Raw genomic sequence first — 13,709 nt, 5'->3', positions numbered from 1 at the left:
ATGAGGATTTATGTTAGGACTTGTGCCACTGTGAGAGAAAACTCAGCATACTGTAGGCAATAGTAGACTGCCATATCTTCAGGATCCAGGATGCTGATAGTGAGAGTAAAGTCTGTCCCATACCCAATGACACTGAATGCTGATGGCACCGCATTTGCCTAGTAAGTTGCAGTGTAGATCCAGACTGTAAGAGCTTTCCCTGGTTTTTTGAGGAAAGTTTTTTACATAATTGCTAATGCCCTGACTTGCCAGGAAAGTCATGGTGACTCTGTCTCCCAAAGATGTAGACATGGAAGACAGAGACTAGGTTACTTGGATGTCATATCTGGCACCTAGAATTGGAGGAAAAATAAATACCCACATTGTAAGAAAGAATGTCCCCCAATATCAATCAACATTAATCACAGGCTATCAATTAAATACACATTTTGGTCATTTTTACCTGGAAAACAGAGCAGCAAAAGCTAAAGGAACTGAGTAGGGGCCCTCATTTTCATGCAAAATCCTAATTGCAGTGACAGCTATACAGAGAGTATCAGGACCATATGAAGACTTGCTCAAGACTGTGCAGTGAGTGCACGCAAATCACTGGAAACTATTTATTGCTAGCACAGCTGCAAGGCTTTCTCTTCTGCACTTAGCAGAAATCCAGTATCCACAAACACCCAAGGTCAGACCACATATAGGTCTCAAGGGAATGAATTCTTTTTTAAAGTTTCTAAATTATAATTTGGTATAAAAGCTATTGTGGCTTCATAGATGGAATTTGGTAGTGCTCATCTATTTCTATTTTGTGGAATAGTTTGGACAGTATTGGTATGAGGTCTTTTACGAAGGTCTCATAGAATTCTGCACTAAGCCCATCTGGTCCTGGCTCTTTTTGGTTAGGAGAATTTTAATAACTGCTTTTATTTCTTTAGGAGGTATGGGGTTGTTTAGATGGTTTACTTGTTCCTGATTTAACTTTGTTTCCTGGTATCTGTCTAGAAAATTGGCCATTTTCTCCAGATTATTCAGTTTTCTTGAATATAGGCTTTTGTAGTAAGATCTGATGATTTTTTTGAATTTCCTCTGATTCTATAGTTATGTCTCTCTTTTCATTTCTGATTTTGTTAATTTGGACACACTCTCTGTGTCCTCCCGTTAGTCTGGCTAAGGGTTTATCTATATTGTTGAAAGAACCTCCTGGTTCTGTTGATTCTTTGTAGTCCTTTTTATTTCTACTTGGTTGATTTCAGCCTTGAATTTGATTATTTCTTGCCTTCTACTCCTCTTGGGTTTATTTTTTTCTTTTTTGTTCTAGAGCTTTTTGGTGTGCTGTCAAGCTCCTAACATATGCTCTCTCCTTTTTGTAGGCACTCAGAGCTATGTGTTTTCCTCTTAGCACTGCTTTCATTGTGTCTCATATGTTTGGGTATATTTTATCTTCGTTTTCATTAAATTCTAAAAAGTCTTTAATTACATTCTTTATTTCTTTCTTGACCAAGTTGTTATTGAGTAGAGCATTGTTCAACTTCCATGTATATGTGGGTTTTCTGTAATTTTTTATTGTTATTGAAGACCAGTCTTAGTGTGTGGTGATCCGATAGGATGCATAGGATTATTTCTATCGTCCTGTATCTATTGAGGCCTATTTTGTGACTGCTTATTGAAGCACCCACCTCGACCGGCAAGGAAGACGCGACACCGTTGGATCCTTCTTTAACAGCCTTTATTGCAGGAACAACTCATTGATGATATGGGGACCCCAGAGAACAAAGGCACTCACCTTAAGTACAAAACAGACAGATGGCTGTGAACTTGTCCTCTGGGGATTGGTGGAGTGAAGACATCTTATTAACATGCTTATCAACTATGGCCTAGTAAAAATGCCAGAAGAAATCTAAAGACACGGCTTAATGGTGGTAATAACACAAACGACCACTAGATGTCAGTGCCATTAATAGTTGCTCCCAACATCTGCCTCTTTTTTGTTTTATTAAAAATGAATCCATTAGGTGGAGGTAGTGGTCTGAGAGAGATCAGACATGCCTCACAGAGTGCCCAGCTCGGACATGGCGAACCACTCTTGCAGTTAGGACTGTAGCCCAATGGCTGGAGATGACTTATGTACAACACACCGTTCTGGGCTATACGTGTGTGTTTAATATTAGGGGAGAAACAGAGCAGAGGGGCATAGGACCAGCTGGAATATACAAACGGGGCGTAGCCACCTCTGTCTATGACTGGTCTAGATCTGGGTGTCATGTCAATACATGTCATTGCTCCTATCTTAGGTCATTCCTCTCTAAAATCTCGGCCTTATCCGTCACTGGATTAGCCCTATCGCCACTGGGCTCCTGTCTTAGGTTGGTCCTAGCCTGAGGAAAGTTGCCCGTCTCTGGATACATGGCTTCACATGACAGTGACAAAATATGATCTAGGGCGAACTCTCAATCTTTCAGAGAGGCCAGCCATACACTGGGAGAAGCACCACTTTCAATGGCTGCCATAGCCTGGTAAACAATCGCTTTGTGTCTGGCATGCTCTCGTTGTAAACTTCAAAAAAGCCATAGACATACTCCACATTCCAAGAGGACAATGGCCCCCCAGGCAAACATGCCAGCCTATTCTTTGAAAAATGAGAAAGCATTGGTAATCCACGAGGTGAAATCTCCAAATGTGATGGGTTCCATTCTGGTGTTGTTAAGGATAGCAATCTGCATCAGCAATTGTCTCGATAATTGTTCCGCTTCCATGGACCAGTTTCCTTTTAAATAATTCGAGATTTCTTTGTTCTGTTGAGAATATTGAGAAAGGTTAGCTTGCAATGGAATAACACATAAGCCTCTAAGAGAGGAAACACAGGACACCTGTGTCATATGATATAATGTCTCAATTTGTTCCTGAAGCAAATCTATTCGTTGGTTAGCTAATAGAAAGCCAGATGCCAAGTGGGCATTAAATTCTCCTTGTATCTGCAATGTCACTGTGGTTCTTTCCACAATCTGATTGATAGTCTCAGCCATCTGTATTTGATTAGTCATAGCAATCGCGGCTGTAGTTGTTGTAGCGGCTGATAGTACAATGGCTGAAATTATAGCTGTCGTAATACCAAAATCTCTTTTTGTTCTTAGTAAATGAAGTATGGGAAAATTATCTGGATTTGCTACTACAGGGATAGGCACAAAGGAAGGAATCTTGAGTATCACTGCGGTATCATTGGCGCCATCCCAGCATTCAGCTAAATAACAAACTACATCAGAGTTATTGCAATTTAAAGCATTATTGCTTGCATTAGTGCTTATCAGAAAAAAGAAAGGTGGTCTAACACATACTGAAGCACCAACGGCAGTATCATTTGTTAATAGGCTATTAATCTTAACATCTACTAAACTTGTTTTGTTATTGGTTCTAGTGGCTGAAATATTATATAATGTAAATTCTTCACGTAATAATCGAGCAAAAGGAGTTAGAGATGTGTATGCTCCCTGCTCATTTGATAATACCCATTGATACCAGGGCCAAAAATTACGTTTGCCGGTCTTATTTTTCTCCCCATCATATTGGACATTGCCAAGAGGAGGGGAAAACTCAAATCCCAGTAGGAATTGTTTAGATCTATGGAATGGGCTTTGACAAGGAGTAAATTTAGGTGGAAAGGCTTGATATGGGGGGCAAGTAGGTAGAACTCTACGATAGGTAGAGTTAATCAGTGTGTGATGCCTTGCCCCGGGAGTGATGGAAAACTACCATTATGCATCATAATCAAGGTTGTAATGTTCAATTTAGCAGAATTATTGATTGACGTATCTCCACTGCCTGAAGAGGCTCCTTGGGTAATTTTACTCAGAGCAGCCAGGATGGTTCCAGTGCCCATAGCACTATTGCTCACAGGATCTAACCAATTAGCCAATGCTGTCCTTCGCAGCAATATACAAGGCTGGGAGGAATTCTTAAGAGTGAAACATAATGTATGTAACAATGAAAGATTAGTGGCAGTATATCGTTGGGGCAATTCTCCATTAGGCACTATACAAGGAACATCACGTAAACAGGATGTGGAGAAAAAAGTTGGCAAGACAGTAGAATTGCTATGAAGCGGCATAAGTACTGGCCAGGATCTGGCAATAGCCCACAGCGTGAGTGAATCAACCTGGATCATCATTTCCAGTAGTAGTAGTAGTAGTAGTAGTAGTAGTAGTAGTAGTAGTAGTAGTAGTGTCCGTAGTCTCATCTTCACGAATAGCAGGAGGCAGTTTGCGAGTTAAATGTTCAGGCACCCAGATTGGATTGTCTTGATTCTGTGGAAAAACACAAACAGCTCCCCTAGATCTCGAAATTACGGAATCTGGGCCACACCATTCACCAGTTAAGACATCCTTCCACTTTACATCTGCATTAGTCATAGGTTTAGTAGCAGCATGGCGATCTGCAGCAGAGCGGCCATGCGCATCCAAAATTAAAAAATTTAGAGTAAAGAGAGCTAAAGACAACTGTTCTCTTGGTGTTCTGCCATAGGCAATTCTCCCTTTTTGTTTTTGTAAGAGCTCTTTTAAAGTACGATGTGTTCTTTCTACAATTCCTTGGCCTTGGGGATTGTATGGCAATCCTGTAGTATGTTTGACCTGCATTGTTTGGCAAAATGTCTGAAAAGACTTTGTAGTGTAGACAGGTCCGTTGTCTGTCTTGAGACTGTCAGGCTTTCCCCAGGCTGCCCACACCTCTAAGCAATGACTAATGGCATTACGAGCCTTTTTACCAGTCATCAGAGTGGCATGTATAATGTCAGAACAGGTATCAACAGAAACATGTGCATATTTTAAATTTCTAAATTGAGATATGTGTGTAACATCCATCTGTCAGAGTTTCAGTGGAATCAGACCACGAGGGTTAATTCTCACCTGAGGAGGGTGGTGAAACTGAACACAATTCTGGCAACGTAATACTACATCACGAGCTATAGCTCTAGAGATTTTAAATTTTTGTTGAAGATTGAAGGCAGGAACATGAAACTTTTGATGAAATTCTCTAGCAAGATCAACTGGAGCTGTATGAAAAATAAATTCTCTACGAGTACTAGCATCCACCAGAGCGTTATTACTGGCCATGGGCCCAGGCAAATTAGTATGAGCTCGAATATGTTGTATGAAAAACTTATTTTTTCTGGCCCAAATCAATTTTTGTAATTCTAAAAGAATTTGACATATAGTATTAGTCGACCTGATTGGCCCTGTAATTTCAAGTGAGCGCACAGTGTTAACTACATAAGCAGAATCAGAAATCAAATTAAAAGAATCATGAAATCTTTTAAAAACTTCTAATATAATTTTACATTTTGTGATTTGGGGGGTGCCTGGCTTTTAGGATAAGAGTTCTATAAAAATATTATCTCAATTTAGACCTGTTTTTCTAGGTTGGCTCATGTCATATATTGTCTAGAATGACTCAGTCCAAATTACCAGTTTATGTCAACCTTTTGTTATAGATGTTATAATTTTTTAACCATATCTAATAACTTAAAGGCCAATAATCTATGACCAAGGCATGTAGAGCATATTTATACATTTAAAACCAGTCAGAAACAAAATTGAAGTGTTACACATGTCTTTAATATTTAGACCAAGCACCATTTTTGTTTTTTAGCTGTGATTTTAAAAGAAGCACCTTGTCACCTGCTAAATCTAATAACAAGTCAGGGATTTTTCTAAGAGAAACAGCCATCAGCTCCCATACCAAGAAGCTGAGGAGCTAGCTGTTGGCGCCTTTAAGATCAGCTCCTGTAGATGCTCTGCCCCCAGGCAGCTTCTCCAGCTGACCTAGGCTCCTTGCTGTAGGTACAGGGCTCCAAAGGCCGATTGAAACTGTTTTTTATTCATTTGTTCCCTTTATAGAAATGAGTTAAGACCAAATCAAGGTGTGAACGACCGGCAGATAAAGTTTTTACCATTTTTTTTGAACATGAAACATCAAACTTTTAAACAACGAGAAACAAAAACCAGAGACATAAACTGACAGACATGGACAGCTTGGTGCACCAAGGACAGATAATAGACATACAGGGGAAAAAACTAGATGGTGTCCCACTGAAGGGACCCAGATATTTTATCTATTGAATTCAGAACCAGAAATAAGCATTTTCTCCAATAGGAGCCAGCAGAGAGGCAGGATGTCTCCTGCCTTTCTTCTGTTCCCAGGAGAGCTCTGAAAGTTTTTCTCTTTCTCCAAAGCATCTGTGGAGAGTCTGGGAGGACTGTTTTTCCCAAACCCATTCTCTCTTGTCTAGGCTGTAAACTATCTCTAATCAGGGTCCAAAGACTAAAACATAACTCTAAAAGAATGTATACACAAAACACTTTACCATTACCTTGTCTCTTTTTTATTACAAGTTTTACTCACGCTAGCCCAAATCATCGAGGCCTTTTTTAGCCCATCTTATCCCAATTTGTCCCTGTTTTATGGCTCCAGGAGATAAGGGGATGCCAAAAGGTTTTATGGCCCCTGGTTCTTGGAACAGAGCTACTAAATCAGGAGAAGGATCGGATCTTCAGGTCCTCTTTATTTTTATCTCGTCCTGTCAGAGTAAAAGTTGGTCAGAGTTGATGAAGCATCTGCATTTGAAACACGAAACACATCTGGTTAGGCTTGGGCTGACCCGTTTCCTGGAATGCTCTCTGTTTTAACTTTCACCTTTGGCTGTTGGCAGTTTTGTGGTCCTCAGGGCTTCTCTGCCCCCCAACCTGGGGCATTTTGACAATAGGAGCAGGAACTGGCTGTTGTGGGGATAGGATCAAAGGCACTCTCCATGTTAATCATGACTAACGAGAAAAGTAACTTAATGTTGGAGACTGACTCCTCTCTTGGAATAAAACCACCAGATAAGGCAGGCTCCCTGAAAGAACTTCTCTTAATGAACACTCTTTTTCTGTGAGCAAATGTTGAAGGTCAGGCCACTAAAGTTAGCAACTGGAATTTTATTTATTTATTTTTCTGACCTTGTTCTTTGAGGGATGGATAAATTCCTTTCTTGTTCTTGATTTCCTTAGAGTCCTCCCCCACCTCACTCTCAGCCTTTTCAAATCGTTCCTCCTGTAGCATTTCTAATGTAGCCTGTCCCTATAAGGTTCCTTGCTCCCAAGCAAAATTTAAATCTTTCCCAGCTTTTCTCAGCTGTCCACCACGAGATTCCCAGAGAGCAAGCCAAGGTGCAATGGCAATCGCACTCACTAAGAAATCTCTCTATAGTGCTTCTTTTTATCCTAAGCCTTTTTCTTTTAAACAGCTCCTGAAGAGCCAGAAAAATTGGGTGAGACTGAGCAGTCTCCATGTTCGCTGTAGCAGCTCCGCAGCTAGTTTCGCTCCCCACTACTGCGTGGGCTGGGAGCACAAGCACAGATAAAACACTATGCTTCAAAAATTAACTTTGGCTATCAACCAACACACCGCCACTAGAGCGGGGTCCATAAAATTAAATTTCCTTTCTCACTACACTTGCTCCATAGCCGGAGAGAGGCAAGCTCTGGCTAAACTGCCCCAGTCTCCAGGGGTGAGACAGTATCTGCCAAGAGCCTCAATTTGAGCGATAATAAAAGCTGAGTTGACTCCATAGGTTTTGACTGACTCTGCTAATTGTTTTATTGTTTTAAAGTCAACAGGTTCATGATGTCGCTGCCCGTTTGCATCCAGAAAAACTGGAAAACTCAATCCTAACTCTTTCCATATTTCTGGGCAAAAAGAAGTACCTCCTGCAGGCTTCACCATCCTTTTACCTTGAAAGTTATATGGAGGTACAGGGGGTGCCATTGGTATAATTGCTTTCTTATCTAATTCTTTGGCTTGTTTCTGCATAGTGTAGGCGTGTGGCCAGTCAGGATGATAAATCTCTCTCTCATACTGAGCGGCTTCTTCCTCAAGGTCAACTAAGTCATTATCACTAAGCTCTGAGTCACTAGACATTCCCAAAGTCAATGCCTTTAATGAGGGATATATTTTCTTTGTCTCTACGTCCTGATTATTATTCCCGCCTTTGTCTATCCTCTCCTTGATCTTTTCTGCCTTTTCTTTTACCTCTTTTCCTCCTTTTCTTTTCTTCCCTTCCTTCAAAACTTTCTCTCCTTCTGACATACTCTCTTGTTGCTCTGTAAGGATTCTCTGACCTGTCCTAACAGCTTCTTCACATCGTTTATCTTCCAAGCAGGCACGGACCATACGCCAAAGTGGCTTTGTCCCTGGTTTAGGCTTGCCCTCTGTAGTTTCCTTATCCAGATCTTTTCCTAACTTTTCCCACGCTCTCAAAGTGAGCGACCCTGACACTATAAACCACGGAGCACAACGGTTACACTCATCAAGAAAACGCAACAGAATTTTCTTATCAATTTTAAACCCATGCTGATCAAGAAGCTCCTGAAGAGCTGACAGGAGCAGGGTGGAGTGTGAGTTTCCCATGCTTTTACAACCTTATTTACGATCGATTTACAAGCAAGGCGAGCTGGCGAGCTGGCGTGTTTATTTACACATGATCTTGTGGCTCTTCAGTGGACTCTTCCCAACAAATGCATTCGTGCCCTGGACGGTGGCAATTCAGACAGTAGCAACACCACAACACAAAAACAGTATAAGGCAAGAGTGCTAGTCCAACCCACAAAGGATCAAATGGAAAAGACAACATTGCCGTGCTCCACAAACCCCTTTTGCCTCTAAACCAAGGCTATCATCGCCTCTGCTTCTCCAGAGAACCTTATTGTCCTATTAGGGAAATTTTATAATTCCTTATCCCGGAGCTTTATCGTCCCAATTTCGGGAGCTTTACCGTCCCAATTCTAGGAACTCTATTGTCCCAATTCCGGCAACTAACTGCCCCTTCTGGGAACTTACCGACGTCGACCGTCCTGAGGCTGAAAAAGTTCTGGATCCAGACGAGAAAAGATAATTTTCTCGGGTCCCCGTACAGGCCACCAGTTGAAGCGCCCACCTCGACTGGCAAGGAAGACGACACAGTTGGATCCTTTAACAGCCTTTATTGCAGGAACAACTCATTGATGATATGGGGACCCCAGAGAACAAAGGCACTCACCTTAAGTACAAAACAGACAGATGGCTGTGAACTTGTCCTCTGGGGATTGGTGGAGTGAAGACATCTTATTAACATGCTTATCAACTATGGCCTAGTAAAAATGCCAGATGAAAGCTAAAGACACGGCTTAATGGTGGTAATAACACAAACGACCACTAGATGTCAGTGCCATTAATAGTTGCTCCCAACACATTATATGGTCAATTTAGCAACAGTACCATGAGGTGCAGAGAAGAAGGTATATCCTTTTGTTTTAGGATGTAATGTTCTATAAATATCTGTTAAATCCATTTGGTTCATAACTTCAGTTAGTTTCTCTATGTCTTTGATTAATTTCTGTTTCCATGATCTGTTCATTCATGTGAGTGAGATGTTGAAATCTCCTATCATTATGCTGTGAGGTACAATGTGTATTTTGAGCTTAATAAGGTTTCTTTTATGAATGTAGTTGTCATTGCATTTGGAGCATACATTGAACTTTCACCTTGGTGGATTATTCCTTTGACAAATATTAAGTCTCCTTCCTAATCTTTGTTAATGACTTTTAGTTGAAAGTCAATTTTATATGATATTAGAATGGCAACTCCAGCTTGTTTCTTCAGGCCATTTGCTTGGAAAGTTGTTTTGAAGCTATTTACTCTGAGGTAGTGTCTGTCTTTGTCTCTGAGTTGTGTTTCCTTCATGCCGCAAAATGATGGATCCTCTTTACATATTCAGTCTGTTAGTCTATGTCTTTTTTATTGGTGGATTCAGTATGTTGATGTTGAGAGATATTAAGGAATAGTGATTGTCTGTGATATTTTAGAGGTGGAATTACGTTTATGTTTCTCTCTTTTGGTTTCATTGCAAGCAAATTATAGTCTTGCTTTCTGTATGGTGTAGTTTCTCTCCTTTTTTGATATTTGCATCTATTATCATTTGTAGGGCTGGATTTATAGAAAGATATTGTGAAAATTTATTTTTTAAATGGAATTTCTTGGTTTCTCCACCCATGTTAATTGAGAGTATTGCTGGATACAGTAACTTGGGCTGGCATTTGTGTTCTCTTAGGGTCTATATGACACCTGTCAAGGATCTTCTGGCTTTCAAAGTCTCTGGTGAGGATTCTGGTGTATTTCTTAGAGGTTTGACTTTATATGTCACTTGACCATTTCCCCTTACTGCGTTTAATATTTTTTCCGTGTTATTTTGCATTTGGTGTTTTAACTATTATGTGATGGGAGGAATTTCTCTTCTGGTCCAATCTATTTGGAGTTCTGTAGGTTTCTTGTATGTTTATGGGCATCTCTTTCTTTAGGTTAGGGAAGTTTTCTTCCATAATTTTGTTGATATATTTAATGGCCCTTTAAGTTGGGAGTCTTCACTTTCTTCTATACCTATTACCCTTAGGTTTGATGTTCTCATTGTGTCCTGTATTTCCTGGATATTTGGGGCAAGGATCTTTTTGCATTTTACATTATCTTTGACAGTTCTGTCAGTGTTTTCTATGATATCTTCTGCCCCGAGGTTCTCTCGTCTACCTTTTGTATTCTGTTGGTGATGCTTTTATCTATGACTCCTTGTCTCTTCCTTAGGTTTTCTGTATCCAGGGTTGTCTCCCTCTGTGTTTTCTTTATTGTTTCTGTCTTCATTTTTTTATCCTGAATGGTTTTGTTCAATTCCTTTACCTGTTTGGTTGTGTTTCATGTAATTCTTTCTGGGATTTTTGTGTTTCCTCTTTAAGGGCTTCTACTTGTTTATTTCTGTTTTCCTGCATTTCTTTAAGAGTGTTGTTTATGTCCTTCTTAAATTCCTCCATCATTATAAAATAATGTGATTTTAAATCTAAATCTTGCTCTTCCGGTGTGTTTAGATATCCAGTATTTTCTTTTGTGGGAGAACTGGGCTTTGATGATGTCAAGTAGTCTTGGTTTCTGTTGCTTAGGTTCCTGTGCTTGCCTCTAGCCATTGTATTGTCTCTGGTGTTTGCTTGTCTTGCTGCTTCTGAGAGTGACTTGAGCCCCCCTGTAGGCCTGTGTGTCAGCACCACTGTAGAATTCTTTTCCTGTTTTCTTTCAGCCATTTCTGAGAACATGTGTTCTGATTTCACATATGTAGGTGTACCTGCTGACTGTTTTTCAGCTCTAGGCATGCGCAGTAATCAGAAATGTCCTGACTCTGATTGCTCCTAGGTCCTTGCACCCAGGGGCCAAAATTGGCAATAAGGGATTCCCGCTTGGGTCTGGAATGTGGCCAGAAGGTAGTCTTCTCTGGCTTCTCAGGGGTGTCCACACTTCTGACAGTCCAGTTCTCTCCTCCATGGGATTTGGGTGCAGAGAGTTGTTTGACTGGTTTAGTTCCATCTTGTCTTGGGTGCAGATCAGAACTGAGAGTACCAGCAGCTGATTGTTCTTATATTCCTGTGTCCAGGGGCATTGTGCTGTTTGCCCTTGGATAAGAGATGTGAGCAGAGGTGTGCAGAAGTGGCAGTTTGTCCAGCAGTCTCAGGATGTCTACACTTTTGTGTGTTCAGCTCTCTTCCCCATGGGATTTGGGTACAAGGAAATGTGGGCTGGTATCAGTTCAATTCCAGGCAGAACCAGAAACTGGAAGTCCCCTGACCCAGAGGACTTCTGCCTCTGTATGTCCAAAATCCAACAGACAGGTCACTTGGTAGCAGGAAAATGGGTCCTACCTCTGCTCCCAGGTGTGTAGGTGCTCCTGGAGACTCTCTTACAGCTCTAAGCTAAGGGGGGAATCAAAGGTTCCTGTCCCTGATTGCTACTATGTCCTTGTACTCAGGGGACACAGTTGGCACTAGGCGATTCACTCTTGGGAATGAAATGTGGGCATAGGGTAGTCTCCTCTAAATTTTCAGGAGTGTCCACACTTCTGAGGGTCCAGGTCTCTCCCCCATGGGAATTAGGTGCAGGGAGCTGTTGGCCGGTTTAGTTTGGTCCTGGGAGCAACCCAGAACCTCGGGTACCAGCAGCTGACTGTTCCTATATTCCTGTGTCCAGAGGCACTGTGCAAATTCCCCTTGGACCGGGATGTGGGCAGAGGTGTGCAGAAGTGGCAGTCTGTCCTGCGGTGGTCTCATGTGTATATATTTTCATATGTATACATTTGTATATATTCATATATATATATATGAATTTGTAAAGAAACAAATGAAAGAATTGTTTAAAATATACATACTAAAATTAATGTCAAACAAAAAAGATAGTAGATATTAGCTGCCTTGTTCATGTAGTGATGCTATAAGTCTGATACTCCCCTGGGAGAAGGCTAAAGATCAGTATAGATTTTGAAAGAATGTCTGCAAATGTCTGATGTCACCCATACAAAGATTTATGCCCTTATGTTGAATAAATGTTGTTTTTGTGAGTTCTAAACAGTAAACCAAAAGCAAAATTTTTGAGCAGCTTATAATCAACAAATAAAGAATGCTGTGGTCAGTTGTATTGTAAGCACACCTCTCTAGGACCCTGCACCTACGTTCTAGCACTGGTTAAAGAGACTTCTACAATGTCCCTGGTCCTGCCAAGTCATGATGCATTAGTGTAGGTGTATGTCAGTTTGGGGAGGTAGGAAGGGGTGGGTGAGTGTGTGGGTGGGGAACACCTTCATAGAAGTAGAAGGAAGGAATATAGGATAGGTTTTTATAGACTGGAAACCAGAAAGGCAGATAATATTTGACAAGTAAATAAAATGTATGCAATTAAAATAGAGAGAGACAATTCTACCAAATCTCAGTGCCAGAGAGTAAGACCAGCGATAAATAATACATATTAACAAGGATTAACCTGAGACGCAGAACCAACATGAAAGACAGAGACAGGTATAGAATAAAGGCAGACTTGTAAGTTCAGGTTTCCTAGGTCTTTATTGATGTCTGTGTGAGACCATTGGATACACGTCAAGCAGAAGCAGTAAGAGTCAATGCCCCAAGTTTAGACATTGAGTGTCCCCATCTAATAAATATTCAGTCCCTGGAGATAAGAGCTGGTAGAGCCTTATGAAGCAGGCTAAGAAAGATGCCATTAGGATGTAGAAATTTGCCTTCCAAGATGATGGGGGACCCTAAATCACCAATTTGCTCATGGGCTTATATGTAAGCAGTTGGCTCTACCATATACTTCTATCATAGTGTACCCCCTTGACATGGGCACAGAACCATTTAGCTACCTGATCTTGGACGCTTGTCTTAAGAAATGTCAGCCCAATCTTTTTCTCAGGCCTTTTGTGATATCATGGCAAATCTGGCCAGAATGACAAATGGGTAATTTGCTCTCAGTCAAAGAAGGTGTTCGGTATTCATCCAAACACATCAAGAAGAGGCTGCTGAGACACCGCCGGAACCTGAAGGGAGCGACCAGATAATCAGTTCTCTTCACCCAAATCCTGTGGGAGGGAGAGCCAAAACTTCAGAGAGGCAGACCGGCCTGGGAAGCCAGAAGAGACTACACTCTGCCCACATGTCTTACTCCAGAGGAAATCACCAAACGCCATCTGGGACCCTGGTGCACGGGGGCTCCCAGAAAGAGTAGCGCAGGTCCTTCCGGTTGGTGCCCTCGCGGAGACCTCATAAGCAACACCCCACGAGCAAACTTGAGCCTCGGGACCACAGGTAAGATCAACTTTTCTGCTCCAAGTGACCTGACTGGTGGCCTCAGGA

The 13,709-nt window shown here is 41.3% G+C and overlaps 1 protein-coding gene across 3 annotated transcripts; it reads right to left on the bottom strand.

Annotated features, from left to right (window-relative positions):
- Positions 1 to 1,694: 1,694 nt before the first annotated feature.
- Positions 1,695 to 10,788, bottom strand: LOC134486778 (homeobox protein 14-like). Of its 3 annotated transcripts, XM_063286968.1 has the most exons (4): positions 9,053 to 10,788; positions 8,854 to 8,955; positions 4,136 to 4,283; positions 1,695 to 2,777 (listed from the first exon to the last, which is right to left on the bottom strand). In XM_063286968.1, exons 1-4 carry the CDS (start codon positions 9,125 to 9,127, stop codon positions 2,686 to 2,688), a joined length of 417 nt encoding a protein of 138 aa, XP_063143038.1. In that variant the 5' UTR covers positions 9,128 to 10,788; the 3' UTR covers positions 1,695 to 2,685. The 3 variants fall into 3 exon arrangements, 2 of the variants coding, with proteins under 2 accessions (XP_063143038.1, XP_063143037.1); XR_010066180.1 differs by having other exon boundaries at positions 4,136 to 10,788; XM_063286967.1 differs by having other exon boundaries at positions 1,695 to 8,955.
- Between the last annotated feature and the right edge of the window lie 2,921 nt (positions 10,789 to 13,709).

This window comes from Rattus norvegicus, chromosome 4 (genome assembly GCF_036323735.1).
Source record: "Rattus norvegicus strain BN/NHsdMcwi chromosome 4, GRCr8, whole genome shotgun sequence".
In the NCBI taxonomy this organism is placed as follows: Eukaryota; Metazoa; Chordata; class Mammalia; order Rodentia; family Muridae; genus Rattus; species Rattus norvegicus.
The sequence above is the reverse complement of the archived record's forward strand: the minus strand, read 5'-3'. Positions and strand labels throughout refer to the sequence as shown.

What these genes read in the sequence shown, in the direction of transcription:
- LOC134486778 (XM_063286967.1), bottom strand. Translation starts at nt 8,424, where the DNA reads ATGGGAAACTCACACTCCACCCTGCTCCTGTCAGCTCTTCAGGAGCTT.